Genomic DNA, 25,400 nt, shown 5'->3' with positions numbered 1-25,400 from the left:
TAAATTGTGATCGATGTTTTAAACATTTTTCCTATCCTTTTTCTACATTACAGTTTTAAGCGCTTATCTGCCAGAATACCCTTAATTGGTGTTGGAAAGGAGATACAATGTGGTGACGAATGCCTACATTGAAACAGAAGATATAATTGGATTGAAATGTTTTGAAATAAAATAATTTGTTTCATAAATTCTAATTACCTTTTTATCTTCCCAATCATCTTTTTATCTCATATATATCACATCACAAAAAATGTTACAGTAATTATCTCAAATAAATCATCCAAACAAACTACTATCCAAACAAACTCTGATAATAAAAAATCATTAAGGGTGAAATTAATTTTAATGCAAAAGTTCAAGGACCAAATTGGCAAATTTCTCGCAGAAGTATTTGCAATTACTAGTACTAGAATAGACTGCCTGGAGGCCGGAGTACTGAGTTTCAGAGTAACTCTGTGTATTTAATGGAGTATTTGCATTACAATCTCAAGTCTGGTCCTGCCTCCCGGCAAATTAAAAGAAAAGGAAGACGAGGTTCTCTCCTTTGTTAGAGTTGGAAATTGGAGCACCACTTTCTACTCTTTTATATACCAAGTCTTGCTTCCTACTAGTTTCAGGAACAAATATATGCATATCCCATAAAAAAAAAAAAAAAACCTCCAGCGGGCATTCTTTTTCATGTATGTACTTTCTTGTAACCTTGTTTCAAGCAGATAATTGCTGGAGTTTTTGAGTACTAGCCCTGGAATTCTTGTTTAGGAGTTTCAAAGATCTGATCTTTCAGCCCTTAATAGCAAATGTTATCTTGTTAAGCCGTTTACTTCTGTTGACTATTTCTGCCGTGTGCTTACTCTGTTTTGCTTTGCTTGGTCCTTTATGTTTCTGCCTCTTGAGTAAATGCTTATTTTTCTGAATTTGCTTTCTTTTTGTACTTTCTTGATGCCCTGTTGTAGCTTTGTAATCTTTATTAGATGTTGTTGAATTCTCTTTCGTGGAGAGACAGAGAGAGAAACATGTACAAAAAAGGTTTTGAATTTGGCTGCACATAGAAATGGTCCTCTGTTTTCTCATCTGCAACGTAAACATGCATGTTATTGCATAAACAAATGCTATTTGTCTGATGGGCGTTTCTGAAAACTGGAATATAGGTTCTCCTAACAAAAAGAGTTGGGAATCGAGCTTTTAGATTCAGCTATCGACCAACTGGATGTAGTATAATGGTTTCCTGGAAACTTTGATTCTAAAGGGTGTTTAGTTGGTTGAAGGATGGTTCTTAATGCCATAACTATTACTCCATTTAGTTTTATTGGTTCAATCCAAATTTTGATTCTTGAGGGTCTTTAGTCTTTCTAAAGATGGTTCTTGATGCCATATCGAGTCCTCCTTTTGCTGATGTCCTATCTCAGACCATAGAGGGCATCATCGAGGTAGTACACACATCCAGATATGTTCTCATTGAGAACAAGAGTTTTGCTCAACTTTCATCTTACTTAGATCGGCTAATTCCCCTCCTTAAGGAGTTGAATCAGAAGGATGCCAGAGATTCTGAAGCATTGAAAATTTTGATTGAGGTTCTTAACCGTGAGACAAAGCTTGCACAGGAACTGATTACCGAGTGCAGCGAAAAAAACAAATTTTATCTCCTAATGAACTGCCGTTTGATAGCTAAGAGGATGCAAAATATTACTAGGGAGATAGGCCAAGCATTGTGCTGCATTCCCTTGGCCTCTCTTGATATCTCATCAGGAATTGAGGCAGAGATTACTCAACTAGTCAACAGTATGCATGCTGCAGAGTTTAGGGCTGCCGTAGTTGAAGAAAAGATTTTGGAGAGAATTGAGTTGGGTATACAGGAAAGGAATGTGGACCGCTCATATGCCAATAATTTATTGGTTTCCATAGCAGAGGCCATTGGAATTTCAACAGAACAAGCTGTATTGAAGAAGGAATTTGAGGAATTTAAAAAGGAGATAGAAAATGAAAGGTTGAGGAAAGATCATGCTGAAGCCATGCAGATGGAACAAATAATTGCTCTATTAGAAAGGGCAGATGCTGCAAGTACTCGTGAGGACAAAGAAAAGAAGTACTTCACAATAAGGAAATCCTTAGCTAGTCATCCATTTGAACCTCTCGAGGCATTTTGTTGCCCAATTACAAAAGAAGTAATGAAAGATCCGGTAGAGACTCCTTCTGGACATACATTTGAGAGGAGTGCAATAGAGAAGTGGTTGGCTGAAAAAAATTTCTGTCCCCTAACCTCAACTCCTTTAGACACCTCAATGTTGCGGCCTAACAAAACTTTGAGACAGTCCATTGAGGAATGGAGAGATAGAAATACCATGATCACTATAGCCTCTATGAAATCAAGACTGTCATCAGAAGAGGAAGGTGAGGTGCTTGATTGCCTGCAAGAGCTAAAGGACCTCTGTGAAAAAAGAGAAATACATCGGGAATGGGTTGTACTGGAGGACCATATACCAATGCTTGTTAAGCTTCTCAGTGCAAAAAGTCGAGAGATCATAAGTCGTTCTCTTCTCGTCCTTCATATCCTGGCAAAGGATAGTGATGAATGTAAGGTACTTTTTACTCTCTTTCTCATGAATCTGAATATCTGATGATGTTTTAGGATCATTACCTAGAAAATAGAACATTCATTTGTCTCTTCCAGTAGAGCATAGGTGTACTATTGTATCACTTGACTTCTTTATAATACTGTGTAGCTGTTTTAGCTCCTAAGAATTTGACCTGGACAGCCCATACTTGCTATTAGGAAACTTCTGTGCAACTCTGTATTGAAATGAATTTGTTATTAAACTAATAGTGGTTAGGATGTGCACTTAAATTTATCAAACTTATTGTGAGATAAAGCCTTGCACTCCGTAGTCAATATCATGACTTTGCATCAGTGATGTCTGTATTTTACTGGCTGGAATAATGTGTTTCTGTTTCAAACAACGCCCAATCAACGAGCTCTAGGTTGGATATATTGTACAGAACGTTATACATGGATTCCAATGGAATGTTATGCAGGAAAGTATAGTTAAAGTTGACAATGCAATGGAATCTATTGTTCGCTCCCTTGGACGTCGTATTGGGGTAGGGAAGTTGGCCGTGGGATTACTACTAGAACTGGCAAAGAGCGAGTCAATACGTGACTGCATTGGAGAGGTGCAGGGCTGCATATTTTATTTGGTGAATCTGACAAGAAGTGATGACAATCAAGCTTCCAGAGATGCAAGGGATGTGTTAAAAAATCTGTCATTCTCTGATGACAATGTTATACAAATGGTCAAGGCTAATTATTTCAAGTATCTGCTGCAACGTCTTTCTTCAGGTTCTTCTTTCACATAAGACCAGTCATTTTATGTTTGAAATTTTCTACAGCTATAGGACTGCTAGATATTTGTTCTGCTATTATTTGCAGTCACCGTGACGTTGCTTTTGCACAATTAGCTACTTTTTGACAAGTGAATATAGTCCAGATAACTAAAAGCAAGAGTAGCTTCAGCTTCTAAATAGTATTGTCATGAATCCTGAACCTTTACTGCAGTAGCCTTGTGTTTATGATCAACCTCATTTACAGCAGATTATTAACTAGGAAATATAGAAAATTGTATCCATCTGTCCAATGCAGAGGTCGTCTTCACCTGAGAGTTTAAAGAGTTAATCTGCCAGATTTGCCATTCTCTCAGCAGCAGGCAGACAGTATTTGGGTAATTTCAAAATCACAATTTGCAAGATATGTGCAAAAATACCAGAAGAGCAGGATTAGATCTTTAAAATAAAAATACCAGCAAAAATAATCAATTTAATTCATCCCGCGATAAAATGGATTGACGCTAGGAAGAAGACACAATGAAGAATATTTATTTTATTACTTCATGCATACTTCAAAATTGAGAAGAAATACATTACACTAAGAGGGAATAGTACCCCTGTGTTCACAACCTTAGCTCTATGTCTAGTTCTAAAGTCCAGTTAATTTGCTTAAGATGGATAAACAGTCAGCTGTTACTCTTGGGCCTTTTGAGCTGTTTAGGGAGTCCTTGTTTATGTTAACATTACCCTAATTAGGTTCTGGTTCTTGAATTAAGGTTGTTCGTGTAGCTTAAATGTTGACAATTGGTACATGTAGAACTGCAAGTTAATAATGTCTATGGATGTGGAACCAACAATTTTGGCACATAATAAGGAGGTCGTGCAGAAATATTAGCATGTGATCTTTGCCTGTCTTCTTTGTAACGCATGAAGCCCTTTCTCTGGGGGTTATGTGGTCATTATCTCCAATAGTGTACGTACTAAGAGAAGTCTCATATATTGTAGTTATAGCAATTATCACTGACTTAAGATCGCAAACTCAAACATCCTCCCCACCCTGGCCCCCCTCTACAGGATCAGATTATGTCAAGATGAGAATGGCAGCAACTCTTGGAGAGATGGAGTTTACTGATCATAACAAATCATCTCTGTTTGAGGAAGGTGTTTTGGATTCGCTACTTAACTTGGTTTCGCATGGTAATCTTGAAATGAAAATGGTAGCCGTTAAAGCCATTTTGAACCTCTCGAGCTTAACAAAGAATGGCCAGGAGATGATAAGACAAGGTGCAGTACGTCCACTGCTTGATATTCTTTATTGTCACACATCCCAACGAAACTTGTGTGAACTTGTAGCTGAAACTATCGTGCATCTTGCTCTATCAACTGTACGTCAAGATTCTTCAGAAATGGAGCTTTCCTTATTGGAATCCAACAAGGATATCCGCCAATTGTTTTCCTTGATTAACTTGACATGGCCTGCTGTACAACAGAGACTTCTCCAGGCCTTTTACACCATTTGCCAGTCTCCATCAGCAACTGCAGTCCAGGAACTGCTGAACGAGGTTAAGTTTGCTCTCAAAATCCTTTCACTGCATTCTCAGACTACTAAAAGACTTTAATGACAACATCATAAGTCAGAATCTATGTTTAGTGAATAGTTTTTAAACTTGCTTGTTCAAGTGGATAGTTTTCAAAGCTCTATACTTGGTCAACACTCACTAGTCTTGATAAAAACTGGCATTTATTTCCCCAGAATAGTATATCATCAGTTACATGAGAAATGAGCATTTGTAGACTGATTAATGAATGAAATATTTACAATTTGCTTGACGCGTTCTTAAATAAGATTTTGGAGAACAACTGCAGATAGTGTTAGATGCATTACAGTAAGTAGCAAAAGACATGGCTTGGGCATGTTTAACTGTTGTGTTTCTGATCATATAGTTTGCACTCACCAGATTTGGTGTGGTTTAGAGGGCTTAGCTTGAGTTTTAGGACACAGTATAGTATAAAATTGATCTATTCCTTCCAAGGAAATGAATTCCCTTAACACTAGAGTGCTTGGCAGATTTATGGGAGTTACATTGGAGGATGAGAATGATATCAGAATGTTTATGCACATGTCGTACTACTAACTTGATACATTTAGTTATGGTGTATCATGTCTTTTCGTGATGAGACACAGTTTCTCTTTTCAGGTATTCATATAGACATGTCTTTTGGTGAATTGATATATCTATGGATTTAATTTACACGACCACCAAGTGCTTTTTTATGAGAAATTCTTTCTTTGCGGTTTTGAAATGATATGTCTACTGATCAAAAGTTGTACGTTTAGGTGTCTTTTATCGACATCTTCCAGTAAAGATACTTCAATTAAAGACATAAGAATACGTAGGAATTGCTTCATATAAAAGACACGAGCAAACATACACTATAACATTCTTTACTTTGAAAAATCTTCCCACATGAAATTTCTCTGTAAGCTCATGTGTAAAACGTGATTTCGCTGATCTATAGTTTCTAAATACTTGGCAATGATCTTTTAAAGAAACTGACACACATAACCTCCGAAGTCTAACTTGTGATGAGTGAACCCATGCACAAGGTTTTTATTTTTTGCTTTGATGATCAAGGAATAACCTGCATAAAAAAATCTTTCCTGTATATTCTTTCGATTGCCCTCTTGAGAAGCAAAAATTTTTGGCACTCCAAACTTCTGGATATTTGATATTGGATGACTCTGCATTCTGTTTCTGTGATCCCATTGGCTTCATGCTATGTTTGTTGTCATGCACTATTACTCACAGTTATTAGCTATTAGTAACAACATTGGGTAATTTCTGCGTCTACTTTTAAGTGCAGAAGATTTAATGTATTTCATTACAGTAACAGCTACAAACATCATTTTATGGATGGTGGGTTTGAGCCTTCGAAATCCTAGAACCTTGTTAAGTTTCTACAAGGATTAATTCATTATCCAACCAACACTCGTCATCCCACTTCTCCTCGTCCTTCTCTTGCAGAAGTTAGTTTTAATAAGTTTGCATGTGATGATACCTGGGAAGAAGAGTCTTGTTACTTCTTGATCAACTGGTGTGGATTGGAGTCTCAATATTTTTATTTCTATACAGTGAATGGAGATTTGGACTTGTGATAGACTGCCAATCCTATATATGCTAATATTTCTCTTAATAATTTTCAGTGCTGTGCTGTGCAAATACTTGTTCAATTGTGTGAGCTCGATAATCATGAAGTGCGGGTGAACGTGGTTAAGCTATTATGTTGCCTGATCGAAAAATGTAATGAAGCTACAATTACTGAGCACGTGGGGCAGAAGACAGTTCAAACCTTGCTTAGAATCATTGAGGATTCTGAGAATGAAGAAGAAGTTGCTTCTGCATTGGGTATTATAGCTAACCTTCCCATGTCTACCCTGGTGTCTGATTGGCTGTTGGAGGGAGATGGTCTTCGTATAATGTTAAGATTCCTTCGTAGCAAAAAGCCAAATGGTCCCTGCAAGGATCAATTAATAGAGAATGCTGTGGGAGCCTTGTGTCATTTCACTGTTCCAGCAAATAGGATGTCACAGCAGAAAGCAGCTGAAGCTGATGTCATTCCGCTGTTGGTACAGTTGCTGGAGTCAGGAACCAGCTTGACAAAAAGACGAGCTGCCATTTCTCTTTCACAACTTTCTGAGAGCTCTAGTGATCTATGTCGGCCAATCCCAAAGCATCGCATGTTCTGGTGCTTCTCAGCTTTGCCAGAGGCAGGCTGCCCTGTTCATCGGGGAATATGTGCTGTAAGAACCTCATTTTGCCTTTTGGAGGCTGGTGCGGTGGGCCATTTGGTGAAGGTTCTTGGGGAGCCAGATCCTGGAGCATGTGAAGCTTCCTTGGATGCTCTACTTACTTTGGTTGAAGGTGATAGGCTACAAGGTGGTAGTAAGGTGCTGGATGAAGAGAGAGCCATACCCTCTATGATAAAATTACTGGGGAGTTCTTCTCCCAGATTGCAAGAAAAAATTCTCACTTCTTTGGAAAAGATTTTTCAAGTACTGGAGATCAAACAGAAGTATGGGCCCTCAGTTCAGATGTCTTTAGTTGATTTGACACAAAGGGGGAGTACCCAAATAAGGCCTTTGGCAGCCAGGATACTAGCTCAACTGAATGTGCTACACGAACTGCCCTCTTATTTCTAGCAGGAGCATAACCTACTTATCCTGATGAGTACAAAAGGTTTAGGAAATCAATCATCCCTAGCAAATTGCTTCATAACCAGGCAGAGGTTTCTGAAGTTGGTAGCAGGTCAGGCCACCACTCGTCATCTCTAGATAAAGATGGTCTTTTATTCATTTAGCAATAAGCGAGAGCAGCCATGGTTTGTTACGTTGGTTACCACCATTTAATCAGGCACAGAGAGTTGACGGGCATCTTATGTTTGATAGTTTAGTGTAAGCTAAGGCGGCTTTTCAGTCGTGGATGTATGCCGGCTATATATAACCGCTGACCTGAATGTCTCTTTCATGGCATCACAAGATATGAGTTGGGTCTAGTTTAACAGCTACCTCTGCTTGTTCCGTGCTTGAATTGTCAATAGAGAAAGTTCCCAAATTCCTGGAGTTCCCAAATTCCTGGAGGCCTTGAAGGAGATACTAGTAGTCATTTGTCAAGCTGGGGACTTTGGAAAATCTTGCCAACATTCTTTTACAATTGATCAAGTGCGTACGTGATTCTGTTGTATGGTGTATAGGTAACCAGTTAGTAGTTTAAAGAATACACTTCCTTCTTGTAGATTTTCGCAGAACCTGATAAAAAGGATACGTTTTATACTAGTGGAGACATGCCCAAAGACAAAAAAACAAATAGCAGTTGAAGTACCTGTGCTTTGATCATAAAGGAATAACGCCTGGCCTGCATACAAATCTCTTTCCTATTTTTTCTATCCTGTGCCCTCTTGGGCTGGTTTCAGAGATTGCTTACGTTTAGGGAGAAAAAGAAGAAGAAGAAAAAGGAAAAAAGGGCGCTCCTTTTATCGAACAGAATAGCAGCAAAAAGAAAATAACTTACAAGTAGAAGCTGTAAAGCCCAGCGCTCCAAAAGCCAACAGATACTTGTAAACTTTATAACCTCGATTCTTTGTCAATACTGCATTTTGTCCCGACTTTCTTATGAACCAGTTGAGATTGAGAGAAATACACGCCAACACTCTCCGAAACGGCACAGACTTCACCGCTTTTCTTGTAACCAAACTCGCAGAAACTCTCGATTTTTCCTACGCTCACAAACTGCTCGATACTATTCCCAACCCAACCGTGTTTCATTATAACAAGCTCATTCAAGCCTACTCCTCTCATGGCTCTCCTCGCCAATGCTTGTCTGTCTACGTCGCCATGCTACTCAGAGGCTTCATACCCAACGCCCACTCCTTCAATTTCCTCTTTAACGCCTGTACCAGTCTCTCTAATCCATTCCATCCCCAAGCGCTTCACGCCCATTTTGTCAAATGGGGTTTCGAATCGGATATTTACGCCTCAACCGCATTGGTGGACATGTATGCTAAACTGGGCCTGCTCAATTTAGCGCGAAAACAGTTTGATGGGATGCCCACAAGAGATGTGCCCACTTGGAACGCCTTGATCGCTGGTTACGCAAAGAGTGGGGATATGAGGGAAGCTTCTCGCTTGTTTTCTAATATGCCTTCCAGGAATGTGATTTCTTGGACGGCAATGATATCGGGCTACTCGCAGAATGGCGAGTACGCAGATGCATTGGCGTTGTATCTGGAAATGGAGAAAGAGAAAGGAGTGAAGCCCAACCAAGTGACCATAGCTAGTGTTCTTCCAGCTTGTGCAAATCTTGGAGCATTGGAAGTTGGGCAGAGGATTGAGGCCTATGCCAAGTCTAACGGTTACTTAAACAACATGTTTGTGTGCAATGCCATATTGGAAATGTATGCGAGGTGTGGTAGAATAGATTCAGCGATGAGATTATTTCATGAGATTGGGAGAAGAAGAGATTTGTGCTCTTGGAATACTATGATTATGGGTCTAGCTATCCATGGTAAATGCAGCGAGGCTCTGGACCTTTTCAACCAAATGTTGGTAAGTAAGAAGCTTTCTCTGAACCTTATACCTGGTCATCACCACATTTCCTGGTTTTTAATGATAGCATCTTGCTTATAACCAGCGACGAATATAGCTTTTTAACTGAGTTCAAGGCCGATCATTTTATCAAATGCACAAGAAATATTTCTTGTGCCCCAAAATCAATTACAGAGACATACTCGGTTATAGGACCAACTGCTACTTCCGAATCTTTCAGGCGGATATTCACATCTTTCCTGCCCTAATTGTAATTGCTGATGCAGGGGGAAGGCATTTCACCCGATGACGTCACATTTGTTGGGGCAATCTTGGCGTGCACACATGGCGGCATGGTTGCTAAAGGACGAGAACTCTTCGAGTCAATGGAGCAAAAATTTTCTGTCACTCCTAGACTGGAACATTATGGATGTATGGTTGATCTTTTAGGTCGTGCAGGAGAATTGCAAGAGGCTTATCATCTTATACGGAGCATGCCCATGAGGCCAGACTCTGTTATTTGGGGGACAATGCTGGGGGCATGCAGCTTTTACGGCAATGTGGAGCTGGGTGAGAAAGCAGCAGAGTCTCTCTTCGAGTTAGAACCTTGTAATCCAGGAAACTATGTGATTCTTTCTAATATTTATGCATCAGCAGGCAGATGGGATGGAGTTGCTAAGTTGAGGAAGCTAATGAAGAGCTCCCAAGTAACGAAAGCAGCAGGATACAGCTTCATGGAGGAAGGAGGCCAGCTCCATAGGTTCATTGTTGACGATAGATCTCATCCAAAGTGTGGTCAGATATATGCATTGTTGGATGATGTCCATGTAAAAATTAAGCTTCTTGGGCATACAACTGATATTGATTCTATTACTGAAGATACAGACGTAACACTATGACAGACGTTATTTGATATGTTTACGTACACCATGTTGAGAAATTGTGAAACCATGTTAGGTACAAAGTTAAGAGGAAATGCTGCAACGCATTATTGCCCATGGGGAGGGGATGAAATTTGTTGCTGATTGGTTCAGTGTAAACTACTGATATTTCTTGCCGTACTTCTACAACTACTGATATTTTTCATTCTAAAATTGAAGGGCGGAATCTGAAAATAGTCAAAGAAATATTTCTTCACTTGTAAACATGATTGTATACAGTTACCCTTGCCCCAAAATTTTTTTTTTAAAAAAAAGGCATTCAATACTTCTAACCCAGACTGTCATGCAGCCTTGACCTTTCTTCTCTGCGTTTTTCTCCTTCCCGCAAATTTGAGGAGTTCATCAATAAGGATTACAGGAGCTGATACCAAGAGAACAAGAAGCCATTCGTTAAAAGTCAGGGGAACTATTCCAAAAACGTCTGCCAACAAAGGAACATAGAGTATCAGGCAGTGTAGACCAAATGAGACTGACATGGCAAGCAGCAGCCAACAGTTTCTCCATGGAGGCATTTTGATCAAACTAGTATCTTCGGAGAGAGCGTTCAGAGAATTAAACATCTCAATTGCCACCAACACAGATAGGGACAAAGTCATGGCCTTCACTTTACCGACAGAGAAATAGTCACAAGGGTTTGAAAAAGTTATAACACGACCTCCAGCAACTGTAAATGGAGCAGCAACAAAATTTGACCATCCTGGGCACTCTCCCCAGTTGCGAAGCTGAGATAGTTCAACAAGCGTGTGCCCATCACTTACGAGGTTGATGCCCAAAAAGGAAGCACGAGTGTACCACAAAATGAAAATGCCGACAGTAGCTAATCCAACGTAAGACCCAATTACCTGCCAGTGAGAGGTGATTAATGAAATGCAGGTAACTTTCAATAATCTTTCTTTCCTTGCATGCAGATAATTTTGCAGACAGAATCTTGTCATACATCAGACACCACAGAACAATGTAAAATTAGATTATGCAAAAGAGGATAAGAGTTGCACAGAGGACAATTCAACCACTTCCTTTCAAACAGTGGCAACCCAGTTTAGCAGCATAACACTCTTTATCTCTTTCCTGTCTGCTTGAAGGGAAAATATACTGCATCGAGAGGGAAAAAATGTTAAAGAGGATAATGGCGAATACTAACCATGTAGCGGAACAACACCCAAGAGCTTATTAGAGCATCATTGCTCCTCCGCGGTGGTTTCTGCATTATGTCAACTTCAGCTGGGTTAAATCCAAGTGCTGTAGCAGGTGGACCGTCAGTAACCAAATTTACCCACAGCAACTGTACAGGTATCATACATTCTGGTATGCCAAGAGCAGCAGTCAAGAATATGGCTATCACCTCCCCAAAATTAGATGATATCATGTATCTGCAGTGAGAATTCGTTAAAATTCAACATTCAATATATTTAAACAGCTGATGTAAAAATGCGAATAACCTGATGAAAGCTTTCATATTGTTGTAAATTGAGCGACCCTCTGCAATGGCTGATACTATGGTACTGAAATTATCATCAGCAAGAACCATGTCCGATGCTTCTTTTGCAACCTAAAAGATCAATGATTTAGGCAGAACAAGAAAAAGGGCTAGTTACACTACTTCGACTTGCAGTAACTCAGAAATGTCTTAAGCATCCTCTTCTATCATTCAACCAAAAGTAATAACAGGTGAACCTGAGAACTTTGGAATAATACATGCTTAGCATGAAAATAATTAACTTGACAAGTGCATTAATGCAACAAGTGGGAAAAGTCAGCAGACGGAAAGTTAGTTAGAAGCTGTCAACAGTTATTCCATTGGTGACTAACCACACAGTTACTTGAAAATCAGAGTAAGTAGAGAGGGAAGGAAAGAAAAAATTATCTTTCCCGCTGTAAAAAAATGACCTCGTTCTCAATACAACACCTTATTGACCTATTCTCTCATTTTCTTATTTTTATTATACTCTTTATTGTCCTAATTCTTATTATTCTGTTGTCAGTCTTTTCTCTGATCTTTATTGTTCTTAACAGTTCACAATATTTTCTAAATCATTAAATGCATAAAAACAAGCAATACTAATTTACCTTTGACTAGATAATTAAATTTTTAGGATATGGATTGATGAATACAATAGAACTCTATAGTGGGAAAGAGCAATTACAAGTAGAAGTATAATCACTTACCTCTGTTCCGGTAACGCCCATTGCTATTCCAATATCTGCAAGTTTCAGCGCAGGAGCATCATTAACACCATCTCCAGTCATTGCAACAATCTCACCAATCTCTTTTAGCATCCGCACTATTTCTTGCTTGTGTCTAGGTTCTGCTCTAGAAAAAACCTTTCCTCCAGGTTCATTTAATATCTTCATTTGTTCCACAGATGAAAGTTCCATAAATTCTTTCCCACTAAAACTCCTCCCTGCAAGGTCATCATCCTCACTAAACAAGTGAATCTCGCGACAGATTGCCTCAGCAGTGGACTTGTTATCTCCAGTTATTACCATCACCTTGATACCAGCTCCTCGACAATCTTCAATTGCTTGGTGAACCTCCTCACGAGGAGGGTCCTGAAGATATACTTCTATTTAGAGGTACTAGCAAAAAAATCTGGGTTTTCCTTAAGCTGAAATTGCCTAAAGAATATTGAATCTACAAACAAGAGTCTTACCCTTAAACCAACAACTCCAACAAAAACTAGATTACTTTCTATCAAGGAGAAGCAGGAAGGATCGAGTAATTTCTTATATGCAGGATGACCCTCAGCATAATAGTCTGAAAGCTCTCCTAAGTCATCCTTGTATGCCATACCCAAGCACCGCAATCCCTTTGAACTCATCTCTGAGTGTCTCGAGAGCAGCAGTTGCCGACAAGGCTCATCAATTGGAACAATTGATCCATCTGCCAGCTGGATGTACAAGGTGCGTTCTAACAGACTCTCAACAGCACCCTATGTAAAGAATGTAGTTAATTGTAGAAGCATGAGACTATTATGATACCATGCAGAAGACATGAAGGGGAAAATAACAAAATAGCCTAGGAGATATGTTCTAAATGCTGAATGAATTGCATTACCATTGTAGTGAACCTGGTTGGGTCATATATTGAAAAACAGACAGCAGTTTTTGTTTATTCTTTGGTTGCTTCTCACAGGAAATGACACCGATAGCTGAAATTGATTTTTCTTGTTGCTTGTTAAACTATTAACTAATTGCTTAAACTGTTTCTCACACAGAGAAATGATGGCTGCAACTTAAAATTTCACATTTAGTCTACTCAACCATATGAAAGGTTTTGTCGATTGACTTAACCAATTATGCACAGCATTCAGTGCTTTCTTATGCTAAGTAGTTCAACGATGCAGAATGTAAAGATAAAATGATTGATGCCACAATGCAAATTGACAACAGATGGCTTAGAAAAAGTGCTGTAAATGAGTCTATCAAAACTCCAGCAGATGCCTAACTAGGAAAAAAGTTTGTAAGCAACTCTAACAATTTTTGAAGTTGTTATTATGAAGAACCAACTCCAGCAGACACGATGTTACCTTGACAAGAAGCCGATTACGCCCACATGGCTCCCGCACAATAACACTCATTGACTTACGTACACGATCGAACTCCAGAGTTGCAACTCTCTTTGATCTTCTTGTCCACCATTCACAGCAACCTGAGATTAACAGATATGTTACATTCACAGCTGCACATCACACTAAAATACTCAGTGGTAAATAAGAATTTGATTACCTAGCTTAACTGTGTTGTGATCAATCAAATAATTTGCTGCAAGCTGAGCATCGCGGATTTTGTTCCTTGCCTTACTGTCTGGGACTCCCATCTTTTCAACCAAGACTTTAAGAGCTGCCTCAGTTGGCAGCCCTGTCATTCTGTATAGCTGGCCATCAGAGTATATTCCTGCATCATTGCACAGTGCACAGACTTCTGCCAAGGCCTGCAAGTTCGCGTCCATATTATAGCAGTTCCAGTCAACTATTCCACCATCTTTAGGATCATAGGTTGTGCCTTCAACACTAAATATTCGAGAAATTGTAGTTTTTCCTCCAAGTGTGAAGAATTCTGTCACAGACATCTGGTTAGTAGTCAATGTGCCAGTTTTATCTGAACAAATCACAGTAGTGCATCCTAAAGTCTCCACGCTTGGAAGCTTCCGCACTATTGCATTCTTTTGTGCCATTTTTCTTGTACCAAGAGCAAGACAAGTAGTTATTACTGCTGGGAGACCTTCTGGGATAGCTGCGACTGCAAGGACAACAGCTATTTTGAAATAGTAGGTGCACTTCTCAAAAGAAAACCGGAAATTAGTAGGCCATCCATGCTTAATCTCCCATGTGAGAAAATATTTATAATTGACAGCCCACACAATGAGGCATACAATGCCAATTGCAGTTGTAAGCCTGTTCCCAAATTCGTCGAGCTTCTTCTTCAGAGGAGTGTCACTCTCTTCCAGTGAGGCCTCATGAATTTGTTTCTGTATCTTCCCGATTTCTGTGTGCATCCCAGTGTTAACCACAAGACAGATGCAGCTACCATTCACCACTGTTGTTCCAGCAAATACCATGTTCTCTTTGGCCTGCAGCTCACAGTCATCTAAGAATATAGGATCAGTGCCTTTCAGGACAGGCATTGCCTCCCCTGTCAAGGAGCTTTGCTCAACTCTTACTGTTGAGGTTTTCAAAGCTGCAACTCTCATGTCAGCAGGCACTTTATCACCAACTCGCAGTTCTACGATATCCCCTGGCACAAGTTCTTTAGCCGGCAAACCTGGCACTAGGTGTCCATCTCTGCGCACTTTGCACGAGTCGCATTGCATCTCCTTGAGGGCATCAAGAGCCCTTTCAGCATTGTTCTCTTGCCACACCCCTACAATGGCATTAAGAACTAAGATCAAGATAATCACAATTGGCTCTACATAGACCTCCAAGCCAGAATCTCCAGCCTCACTTCCATGCAGATAAGCCAGAATAAATGAAATGAAGGCTGCAATCAGTAGAATCTTGACAAGCGTATCATCAAACTGCTCCAGAACACACAACCATAGGGGCTTCCTCCTCTCCTTCTGGAGCTCATTCCAACCGTACTTCTCTAGCCGCTTCTCCACCTCATAAGTGCTCAATCCCTTGTCTATTTTCACTGAATACTCTTTCAGACATTGTTCAACAGGCCATGACCATGCATGAAATGGTTTCTCGTCTTCTGATGGATCCATCTAATTTCACTGGTCGTACCCGAGACAATTTAGACCAAATTCATGTCAATCCCACTGCAAAAGTTCTGAGTAAAGCACGTATTCAGCAAAAGAAAAGATGAAAATCCAATTCTGAATCTAATAAAACGAAGAGTTGCATTTAAATTCTGCTCGATCCGCTTTAGATAGCTAACTCCTAACGTGGGCCAGACAAATAAATACGCAAAATAGTAGTATCACTGGCCCAAACAAGTACACACTACACACTCAAAATGCAAGAATGAGTATGAATGCTCAAGCCAAACCACTGGAACTAATAAATGTGTCTCCATCTAAAATACTAGTATGAATCTACAACTGGAACTAATAAATTTGTCTCCATCTAAATTATGAATCTCAATAACTATTTATGACAAGCCCAACAAACTCTGTAACCGGAAATCCTCTCCAAAACAACACCCAAGGGAAAAAAAAAAAAAAAAAAGAGTAGCACTTTTAAAGTGCATGACTTTAACGTGTGATCTTACCGATATGATATGCAGAAAAGATTAAATTTTCAAAACACCCACATGAAGAAAGCTTGAAGTTCATTGGCAAAACCCAGTCATAATCTAAAAATAAGCCAGACAGTTAAGTGAGAATGAGGAAATGTAGCTTAAATGGGACAAAAAGTACATGGCTTTAAGACGAAGCAAGGAAGCACACTAGTTGAAAGACTCTTGGCAGTACCTAATTCCAAAGGAAAGACGAAAATTCCTGCTTAAAAAAGAGGGGCGACTGGGGAAAATTCCTGGTAAAAAGTTTTTGGTTCTTGACTGAGGCAAGGGACTTGGGAATCCTTCCAACATCAAAGGGGTCGTAGGAATTTTCCGCCAGTCTTGTCACTCCTGTTTTCGGGTTGTTTGTTTAATGTTTCTGCAGTTTTGCTTTTGACGGTTTACTATGAAGTAGAGATAACGGCCTTTTTTTTTCACTTTTAAATTTAAAGGAGGCAATCAGAGAACTTCTGCGAAAGCCCCCAAAACTATTTTTAAATAGCTAATTGCCTCGTTGACTCTTTGCTTTCTTTAACTAAAATTCTTATATTGGTTGACAGGATTTGGTTGATCCAATTCCAATCTCGTTCTCTCTTTAATTTTTTTTTTTTAAGTTCCATAATTATCCCCATTCCCCGGTTGTTTGGTTGTGTGTTGAAAACGCGTTTGCAGGAATAAACTTTTGCTTTGTGTGCTTTTAATATGTTTTGCTTTCTGTGTTGGGATTGTAATCATGGTTCAAAGTTGCGGTCGCGGTCTGGACCGTTCCACATCGATCTCGGCATATCGATCGCGGTCTCGACGAGACGCGAATTTTTGAAATATTTAATATTCTAAAAATTATAAAAAATATGATAAATAAAAATAATTAAAAAATTAGTAAAAATAATAAAAATTCGAGTTGACTCGGGATGACTCGGTAAGATTCGGCCGTTTCAACCCTTCACGGTGACGTCTCGGCGAGTCACGTATCTCGATATCGTTTCGTCGTAGTCTCGTCTCGGACTAGACCGAGACGGTGACGACTCGGCCGAGTCTTCGAACCATGATTGTAATTTGAAGGAATAAGCTTTTGATATAGGTTCTTTAATAATTTATTTTTAAAAAGAAAAAAAAAAGGTATGTTTGAACATGAAACAGGCTATAGTTTCTTTGGCAAAGTTAGAGTTTGAAAATTTTAAAGAGCATGATGGATGATCCCTTGAAATGTAAAAGGTGCATAAAGAGATTATAATGTGGGGCGTTCTACGGAATAATTTTTGGTATTATGATCATAAATATCAATTCACCACCGTTGAATATGTAAAAAGAAATAGCAATTCTTAGATGATTTTAGAAATTGAAATTATTGGTTGATATGGCAAGAATATATTGAATTATAATTATGAGTACGATATTCAAAGGGGATGATAGAAATTCCCTACGGTGGTATGTATAACATGTCCAGCAATTCTAACGAATTAAGGTGCAACTAATGCATCAATATCCTAATCAAACACGACAAATACTTGGATAGATTCAATCTATGTAAGTCATGTGGAGCAAATTTTACCGCATCATTTCACCAACCCAATAACTGAAGAAGATGTGGTAAAATTTAGTTCATTAGGTCTACCCAAATTTTTGTTCATTAGGTTTACCCAAGTTTTTGTCATCAAGTACCCATTTTATGAAGTCGTAGGTTTCCTTTCTTCTTTCTGGAAAGAATATAACAACAAAGTAAGAAAAGAAGAAAGAAAATGCATTATTTTTCCCCTGAATTGCTCCACGCTTACGGCTTACCATATAGTTTCCCAAAACAGCTCTCTAATTTTTGAGGGCGTCCTCCGATTAGGATCAACCCAAGAGACCAAAAAAAAACTGCGACGGACCTGCTCCCCACGGCTTCACAATTACTACTACTACTACTACCCTGCTTGGATTCCTATTTTTAGGATTTTTTTATAAAAAAAAATATATATTATAGTGATTTGATATATGTAAGGTAAAAATGTGATTGACAAATGTATTCACGAAAAGAGTAAAAAATTTTTAACAAAAAATCACAATCCAAGTAAAGCACTGATACCCAAAAAAGGAAAGAGACTGCACAAGAACTAGGAGCAAATTATTAGGCGAACTCTCCATAAAAAGGGATAATTCCAAAAACCTCATAATTTCACTAACCCCTCCTGAGATCTGGAAAAATACACTACTGATCTCCCCTGGCAGAAGAAGAGGCTTATTTGCTGACATCACCTAGCTTGAAATTACTCATGACCCCAACACATTATCTGAGATTAGAAATTAAAATATGAAAATTAAGTAATTATGGCACAAATAAACTAATTAACAGAATTATCTATCAATAGCATAAACAGTAATGTGAAAGATACAAAATGATGCCAATTTACTACACCAATTGGTGCTATTTCATGATTGATAGAACTTGACATGACCAGATTTCAACTGTATATAAGAAAGGCTCGAATAGAGTAAAGGAAGCACGGAGAAAGGAAATTAAAAGTATGTTCTTCTCGAGGGATTTTCCCGTCGGGTTAGAAACTAAAGAGATGACTTTTTGTATCAGAGTAATTTCACGAAAGTAAGTGGCTGAGAAAAGAGGTTGGAAAAATGCAAAATTGGAAGTTCTTTTTTGTGCAAAATTACAAAAGGCATACCTTAAATTGATGATTACGTCAAAATTATTCTAATCAAGTGTAATAAAAATTATATAAATTAGTTTGAACAGGATATGACGCAATTAGCAGGGTTTGGATCGATATGAATGCATATATAAGCATTTTGAACAATTGAAATTTGTTTACGTATAAACATATCCTCATACGTAAATTTTTTATTTTTCAAACGCATAGTCATATCATAACAATTTTTTTTTTTCGGTTGGGGGTGAGGGCGCTTCTTGGTGAGAATAAAGGATACCTACTAGCACAAGTGTATCTCTGACAAATTAAAGACACACTAGTGTGTCGGGATTCTTTTCTAACCTGTGCCTTTCCTTTCATTCGCGGTGGCCTTTAGTGCCCCAACAAATCTTTTGTGGAAGCAACAAAGACCTGCTACTCACTTAATTGCCTTTTCAAATTGTATGTTCACTACCAAAGTTCCAGGAAGGTTCCTCGCACCAGCCTCACCCGGCACCTGCACGCTCTGGCTCTCACCTGACTGACACCCCCTCACCTTCCCTTCCATACAGGGATTCGGCCCCAACACGCCCAAATCCCAATCGATTATAATTTAAAAAATTCGGTCCCTCTCAAACCAAAACATCATACACTTTACCCAATTTATATTGTCTGACCCACCCTACTAATTTCTAACTAATATACAGGAACCAGTTGGTTCTTACCGTAACTTGGGTACGCTAGAAGGAGAATTTCAATAATAAATGTTTTCTTCTGCCTTCAAATGGCAGCAGTGCAAGTTGAATTCCTCTCCAGTATATTTACTTGAAATTTGGCCCATGCGAATGATTTTTGGATCATGGAGTGTAATGACATGTGACCTCGGTCATGGACTGCAAAGTTGCTCAAATAAGTTGGTAATCATATGAGTGTAGCATTGTGAGAATTTGTGCTTTGGTTTTTTTTTTTTTTTTTTTTTAGATTTTTCTGCTGTTTGTGATTTAGAGAACAAGAAAAAACACCAGAAAATTATATGTCTTTATAATAACAAAAGAGATTCTAGATTAAAGATAATTTATTTCATGCTATCATATATATGCAAAAACACTAGCAAGAAATGTAAAGATTTTCTTCATCAGCTTATAAAAGACTTTAGCACCAAGCAAATTTATAAATTTATATATTACTCGCAATTTTAATAATTCTACAATTACCCATCTATATATAGGTATGGAAGAAAAATAATAAAAAAATCATTTTGATGATTTTATCTTTTTTCTTCATGTATCTACGTTATTCTATTAAAATTATAACCTTCTGATTATTTCATTTCTTCACAATGTAATCCAATAGTGCAACCATATTAAAAAAAAAAAAAGGAATATACTATTCCAACTTAACAGGAAAAAAAATTTATCGTATAATTTAATAGTTTTATACTATAAAAATTACATAGCTCAACAATCAATAAGTACTTCTTCAAAATTTAATAAAGCAGTTACATTTTTTAAACAACCATGTACATTTTTCCTTTTGACTACTAAAAACTAACAATAAATATAATATTTATGAAAAGATATACACATTGTTCTTTTTACTTTTAGACAGTAAATATATTGTCAACTCCAAAATTAGAAAACAATTTATACGCTAAACGTAGAAGCAAATGGGCACAAACAATTCGTTAAATTCTCTCAAAAATATGATTGCAATTAAATGCTTTCAGGTGGGTCGCACAGCCAATCTCAACTAGTATTAATTTAGAAAAACCACTATTTACCATAAACCCCAGGTGATGGCCTAAGCATCAGTAGGGGTGTTAATTGGATTTTTTGAGTCAGGATTTAACAAGTCCAAATTCGACTTACAAATTATGTGGATTTTTTGGGTTTCAAGCTCATATTAAAAGGTTCAAAATCAACTCACACTATTATATATGAGTTTTAAATTCAAATCAGGTTTAGCCAAAACTCATAATTAAATACATAATTATATTTAATATATATTTAAAAATGTCATTTGCATTCCATTTTTTGTTATTTGCACTCCCACACTTTGTTTTATCATATAATCCAATAAATGAAAACTATATAGTTAGAATGATAGTGGGAGGGAGATTAACAAAAATAGGAGTGCAAATGACATTTTCTTATATATTTTATAATTATGAATTAATACACATTTGTATATAAATTATTAATATTTTATGTCTTAATGTGTATAATTATAGATCATAGATATTATTATACATATTATATATATATAATTATACTTATATATGGGCTGAACTTTAATCGGGCCTAGGTCTAGTATCCCAAATTGGACTTATATTTAGCTCAAGCCCAATATTTAGGCCTAACCATTGTACATCCCAATTAAAATTTAACCTCAATAAACTTTTTTTCTAGCCGAATGGGCTGAGATCTGGCTGGTCTAACCCTATTGATTTAAGCACTAGCTTAATTGATGACACTCTGCACGCATGCCTCATCCTTAGTAACATATATACTAGGGGTGTGGACAAGTCAAACCGCTCACGTGTGGTTTGTGAGAGGCTTGGTCAAAAGTTTGGTTCGTACTCGATTTGATCGAGTTTGACCTCAAGTTCGAGTTTAAGTTACTCGTTCTGTGTAACAAGTTGAGTTTGAGTATCAGTAATGACTACTCGAATGCTCGACGAGCTTAATCGAGTATTTATATTATATATTTTAAGTATAAAATGACTATTATAGGTTTGTAGTTTAATAAATTTACATAAAGTAATGTTCAATAAAAAAAATGTGATAGATGGCAAAATGGTAATCTGATAAATCTAAAGTGTAAAAAATTTAAAACAAGAAAAGAAAAACTCGAGTCGAAACTCGAGTAACTTGAATTTGATAAGGCTTGCAGTTTACTCGATTTCAAACGAGTCGAGTTCGAACTTAATCTCCATTATGTTAAGTCAAGTTCAAACTCAAATTTATATGCTTGTTCGAATTTGAGCTCGACCTTGAGTAGCACTAATAATTATCGAATTCAAATTTGAGTTCGAGCATAGTGCTATTCAAGTTCGACTCGACTTGACAGTATCCCTAACATATACATTGCCACAATTCACACGCATTTGTAGTGTATAAAGGACCAGGACTTCGCAATTTTCCAATCTCACGAATTGCAGTTTGCAAAAAATGATATGTAAACACTAAAATAAAATTTAAAAAATGAAACAAAAATGTGTAGAAGAAGCACAACATGTTTTGGCACTATTTGAAAATTATATCCTACGATCAAGTTTACCCTTCAACTATCAAATCAAATTCATCCTTACAATTAACTACACCTTAAGATTCAAATCATGACTGTATAGGCCTGCTATCGATATAAAAGACAATTTGATAATCCTCATTTTTATCTAGTCGTATTTGGTGAGTGCCGAGTGGTGACTCTTAAATTATTTGCAATACTTAATTACTTTCGAATTTGTATACATATTAATCTGTAAAGGAATGTACATTCAATTTCCTTGTATCTTAATAATTAGGGATAATTTCAGATACCTCCCCTGAGGTTTCTGACAGTTTCACTCCCCTCCCCTGTGGTTTCAATAATACCACAAACCTCCATTGTCAGATTGTGAGGTCCCATTTCTTACATCATTGGCGCCAAAAAGACTTAAATACCCTCACAAGTTTGCTAATATTTCGTGATTATCTGGAAAAATTTAGTTAAGTTAGTTATAAACACAATTAATGTAATTAACAAAAAATTAGAGTCCTAACAACCAATATAGAAAGGGGCCTTCAGCAAAATGGCGCCAAACTTAGGCGCCATGGTCTGATTGACATAACAGCTTGATAGGCACGGTACATATAGAAGCAAGAAACTTACTTTGTTCCCGCCATTGTTGAGATATAGCAACTGAGGTTGATGGTTGGCAAACAAAGCTCTTGATTCTCGTTAAGAAAGGTCTTGGCAAACAAACTGAAGAGTCTCTTAGCTCATTAAGAAAAATTTACCAGGTAAGTGTTTAAGATATCGTACTCTGTTTCAATATGATATTGGCAGCTTATGATGATTTGGTTGTTGTTTGTGTAAGCTTGATACATGTTTGCTTATGATTTTCTGGTTTGTCATGTGACTTGGTTTGCTAAGCCTCTACCAGATTATGCTTACTTGATTCTAAATTTCTCGTCTGACTTGGGTTGTTTGATATAGTTAGATGCCAAACATCAGTACTTAGAAAACTTATGCTTGCTCTGTAACTTCAGCAACCAATGTTGCAAGATGGTTAATATTGTAGCTAATATTTTCTGTAACTTCAATAACTAATATTGTAACTTCAGTAACTTCAGTAGCTTATGATTGTCTATTGTAGGATGGTTATCACTGATGTTCATGATATTGTGCTCCATTTTATGGGAAGAAAAGTAAGAGTGGCTAAGGTAGATCCCAAGAGTTACTTGTAACTTTTTATGATTGTCTTACCGGAGGAAGGCAAATTGTCTCACAGTTCATGGCTGCTTGATACATTGCAGAGTTATTGTCGCTTTCTTGAATATTTTATCAATTCTTCTTTGCTGTTGTCTCCAACCTCAGCATCCCAGGCACAGCTGCTTGTGAAACCTGTTGCAGTTTGTCTGTCTATTGGGTTGTTTCCTGTTCCTAAGGACCCTGAAGTGTTTGTTCGTATGCTGCAGTCTCAGGCTTTGGATGCTATAGTTCCCATCTGGAATCACCCTTTGTTTCCAAATTGTAATCCAGTTTTTATAACTTCTATTATTTCACTAATCACTCATGCATATTCTGGTGTTGGTGATGTTAAACAAAATCGTAGTGGGTTGTTCGGGAATACAAACCAACGTTTGGTGGCTCCACCACCTGATGAAGCTACCATTGCTACCATTGTTGAGATGCAGTTCTCAAGAGCAAGAGCTGAGGAGGCATTAAGAAGAGTGGAAACTAATAGTGTCGAAATGGCTATGGAATGGTTATTTAGTCATGCTGAAGATCCTGTGCTGGAGGATGATGAATTGGCTCGTGCACTTGCTTTATCTCTAGGAAATTCCTCAGAAGCTTCTAAAGTCGATAACACTGAAAAATCAGTGGATGTTTTGGCAGAAGAGGAACAAATTAAGACCCCTTCTGTTGATGACATCCTTGCTGCAACAATGAAGTTGTTTCACAGTAGTGATTCAATGGCTTTCCAGTTGACAGATTTGCTTGTGACTCTTTGCAATAGGAACAAAGGAGAAGACCGTGATCGGGTGATTCCTTATCTTGTAAAGCAGGTAAAGCAGTGCCCCATGGAATTCTCAAAGGATAATAGTGCATTGTGCATGTTTCACATACTTTAGCATTGATTTTATCTGAAGATGAAAATGCTCGACAAATTGCTGTGCAGAGTGGCATTGTCCCATTGGCAATTGATATCTTGATGAACTTCAAAGCAAGGACTACTGCAGGAAATGAGATTTTGAGCCCGAAATGTATTAGTGCCTTATTTCTAATCCTGGATAATTTGTTGCAATCCAGGCCCTGAATCTCTCGTGAAAGTACAGAAGAGACTGCAGCAGGACTAATACCTGACTCATCAGAGGAACATGTTGCATCTCCAGTTCTGGAAGATGTTGCTGAGAAAAAATCCACTCCTCTTTTGCAGGATAAAGAAAGTAGCACCATCTTTGAGAAAACATTTGGAAAACCTACAGGCTTTTTGACGATGGAAGATTGTGGTAATGTATTGATTATTGCTTTTGACTTGATAAAACAACATGTACCAACTTTGGTTATGCAGGCCGTTCTTCAGTTATGTGCTCGCTTGACAAAACAACATGCTCTGCCAGAAAGAGCCGTAGCCTTCCATTTTGTTCACTACTGATGTTCAGACCTTAATGAATGCATTGGTCTCACTTACACCCCCTCAAGTTTCTTTCTCCTTAAATTCCCTGTTTTTTCTTCACATGAGATTAGTTCATTAATGCAAGATAATGAGGGCATTTGTGGTATACACTTGTTTCTCTCTCCAGCTACTAATTTTTTATTGTTTGTATTTTTAAATTGGGTCTATTTTGGCATTGCCTATCTAGTTTTAAGGGAGGTTTGTGATATTATTGAAACCACAGGGGAGGGGAGTGAAACTGTCAGAAACCTCAGGGGAGGTATCTGAAATTATCCCTAATAATTATACATTTCTATTTGCCTAAATTTGGATAGAAGATTATTTGAAAATTTTTTGAATAATATTCGAATATTTTTTTATATGATACATGTGAGCTAAAAAAGTAACTTCTTACTGACTTCACATTTTTGTTGCTGTATTCGTGATTAGGTTTCCAATGGTGTAGGTAAGGACTTTTTGACTTGCAAATATTCTAGGCCGGGGACGTTCTCTTCTTGATTTTCTTGGTAGAGATAATTGAGGACAATTATCTCGGTATTATTTACCTTCCCTTATCACGTTTATGAGGCAATTGAACACTTTATGTCTAGCTAGGCCTGAGCCAATGTTGAATATTCATGCAAAATAGTTGGGTATGCCAAGTTGTGATAAAATAGTTCACATGTCATCTAAGTAAAACGTGGATTTGTGGTTGATTTTGTTTATGTGTTATTTTGATGCTTTTAATGTACTTGATTACACTTAAACTATGTAAACAACAAGTCAAACGTGAAGAAAATCTTAATCCATTATAGTAGTCTAAAGATTGATTGGGGGAAAATAATTTGAATTTT

General features: G+C 37.6%; 3 protein-coding genes across 6 annotated transcripts; 2 read left to right on the top strand and 1 right to left on the bottom strand.

Moving 5' to 3' along the window:
* Positions 1-465: 465 nt before the first annotated feature.
* LOC113763968 (U-box domain-containing protein 44-like) lies at positions 466-8,197 on the top strand. Of its 2 annotated transcripts, XM_027307974.1 has the most exons (5): positions 466-680; positions 1,149-2,576; positions 3,031-3,334; positions 4,393-4,880; positions 6,524-8,197. In XM_027307974.1, exons 2-5 carry the CDS (start codon positions 1,356-1,358, stop codon positions 7,517-7,519), a joined length of 3,009 nt encoding a protein of 1,002 aa, XP_027163775.1. In that variant the 5' UTR covers positions 466-680; positions 1,149-1,355; the 3' UTR covers positions 7,520-8,197. The 2 variants fall into 2 exon arrangements, with proteins under 2 accessions (XP_027163775.1, XP_027163774.1); XM_027307973.1 differs by having other exon boundaries at positions 466-2,576.
* Positions 8,198-8,324: 127 nt separating this feature from the next.
* On the top strand, positions 8,325-10,367 carry LOC113763969 (pentatricopeptide repeat-containing protein At5g08510-like). The gene is made up of 2 exons (XM_027307975.1): positions 8,325-9,421; positions 9,688-10,367. Exons 1-2 carry the CDS (start codon positions 8,489-8,491, stop codon positions 10,297-10,299), a joined length of 1,545 nt encoding a protein of 514 aa, XP_027163776.1. The 5' UTR covers positions 8,325-8,488; the 3' UTR covers positions 10,300-10,367.
* Positions 10,368-10,465: 98 nt separating this feature from the next.
* Positions 10,466-16,417, bottom strand: LOC113763967 (calcium-transporting ATPase, endoplasmic reticulum-type). Of its 3 annotated transcripts, XM_027307972.1 has the most exons (9): positions 16,054-16,236; positions 14,068-15,612; positions 13,869-13,990; positions 12,993-13,271; positions 12,508-12,891; positions 11,781-11,890; positions 11,483-11,711; positions 10,816-11,183; positions 10,466-10,702 (listed from the first exon to the last, which is right to left on the bottom strand). In XM_027307972.1, exons 2-9 carry the CDS (start codon positions 15,545-15,547, stop codon positions 10,684-10,686), a joined length of 2,991 nt encoding a protein of 996 aa, XP_027163773.1. In that variant the 5' UTR covers positions 15,548-15,612; positions 16,054-16,236; the 3' UTR covers positions 10,466-10,683. The 3 variants fall into 3 exon arrangements, with proteins under 3 accessions (XP_027163773.1, XP_027163772.1, XP_027163770.1); XM_027307971.1 differs by lacking the exon at positions 16,054-16,236 and adding an exon at positions 16,256-16,417 and having other exon boundaries at positions 10,466-11,183; XM_027307969.1 differs by having other exon boundaries at positions 10,466-11,183; positions 16,054-16,234.
* Between the last annotated feature and the right edge of the window lie 8,983 nt (positions 16,418-25,400).

Source organism: Coffea eugenioides, chromosome 2 (genome assembly GCF_003713205.1).
Source record: "Coffea eugenioides isolate CCC68of chromosome 2, Ceug_1.0, whole genome shotgun sequence".
Classification (NCBI taxonomy): Eukaryota; Viridiplantae; Streptophyta; class Magnoliopsida; order Gentianales; family Rubiaceae; genus Coffea; species Coffea eugenioides.
Note: the sequence above shows the minus strand (reverse complement) of the source record. Positions and strands in the feature narration are given on the sequence as shown.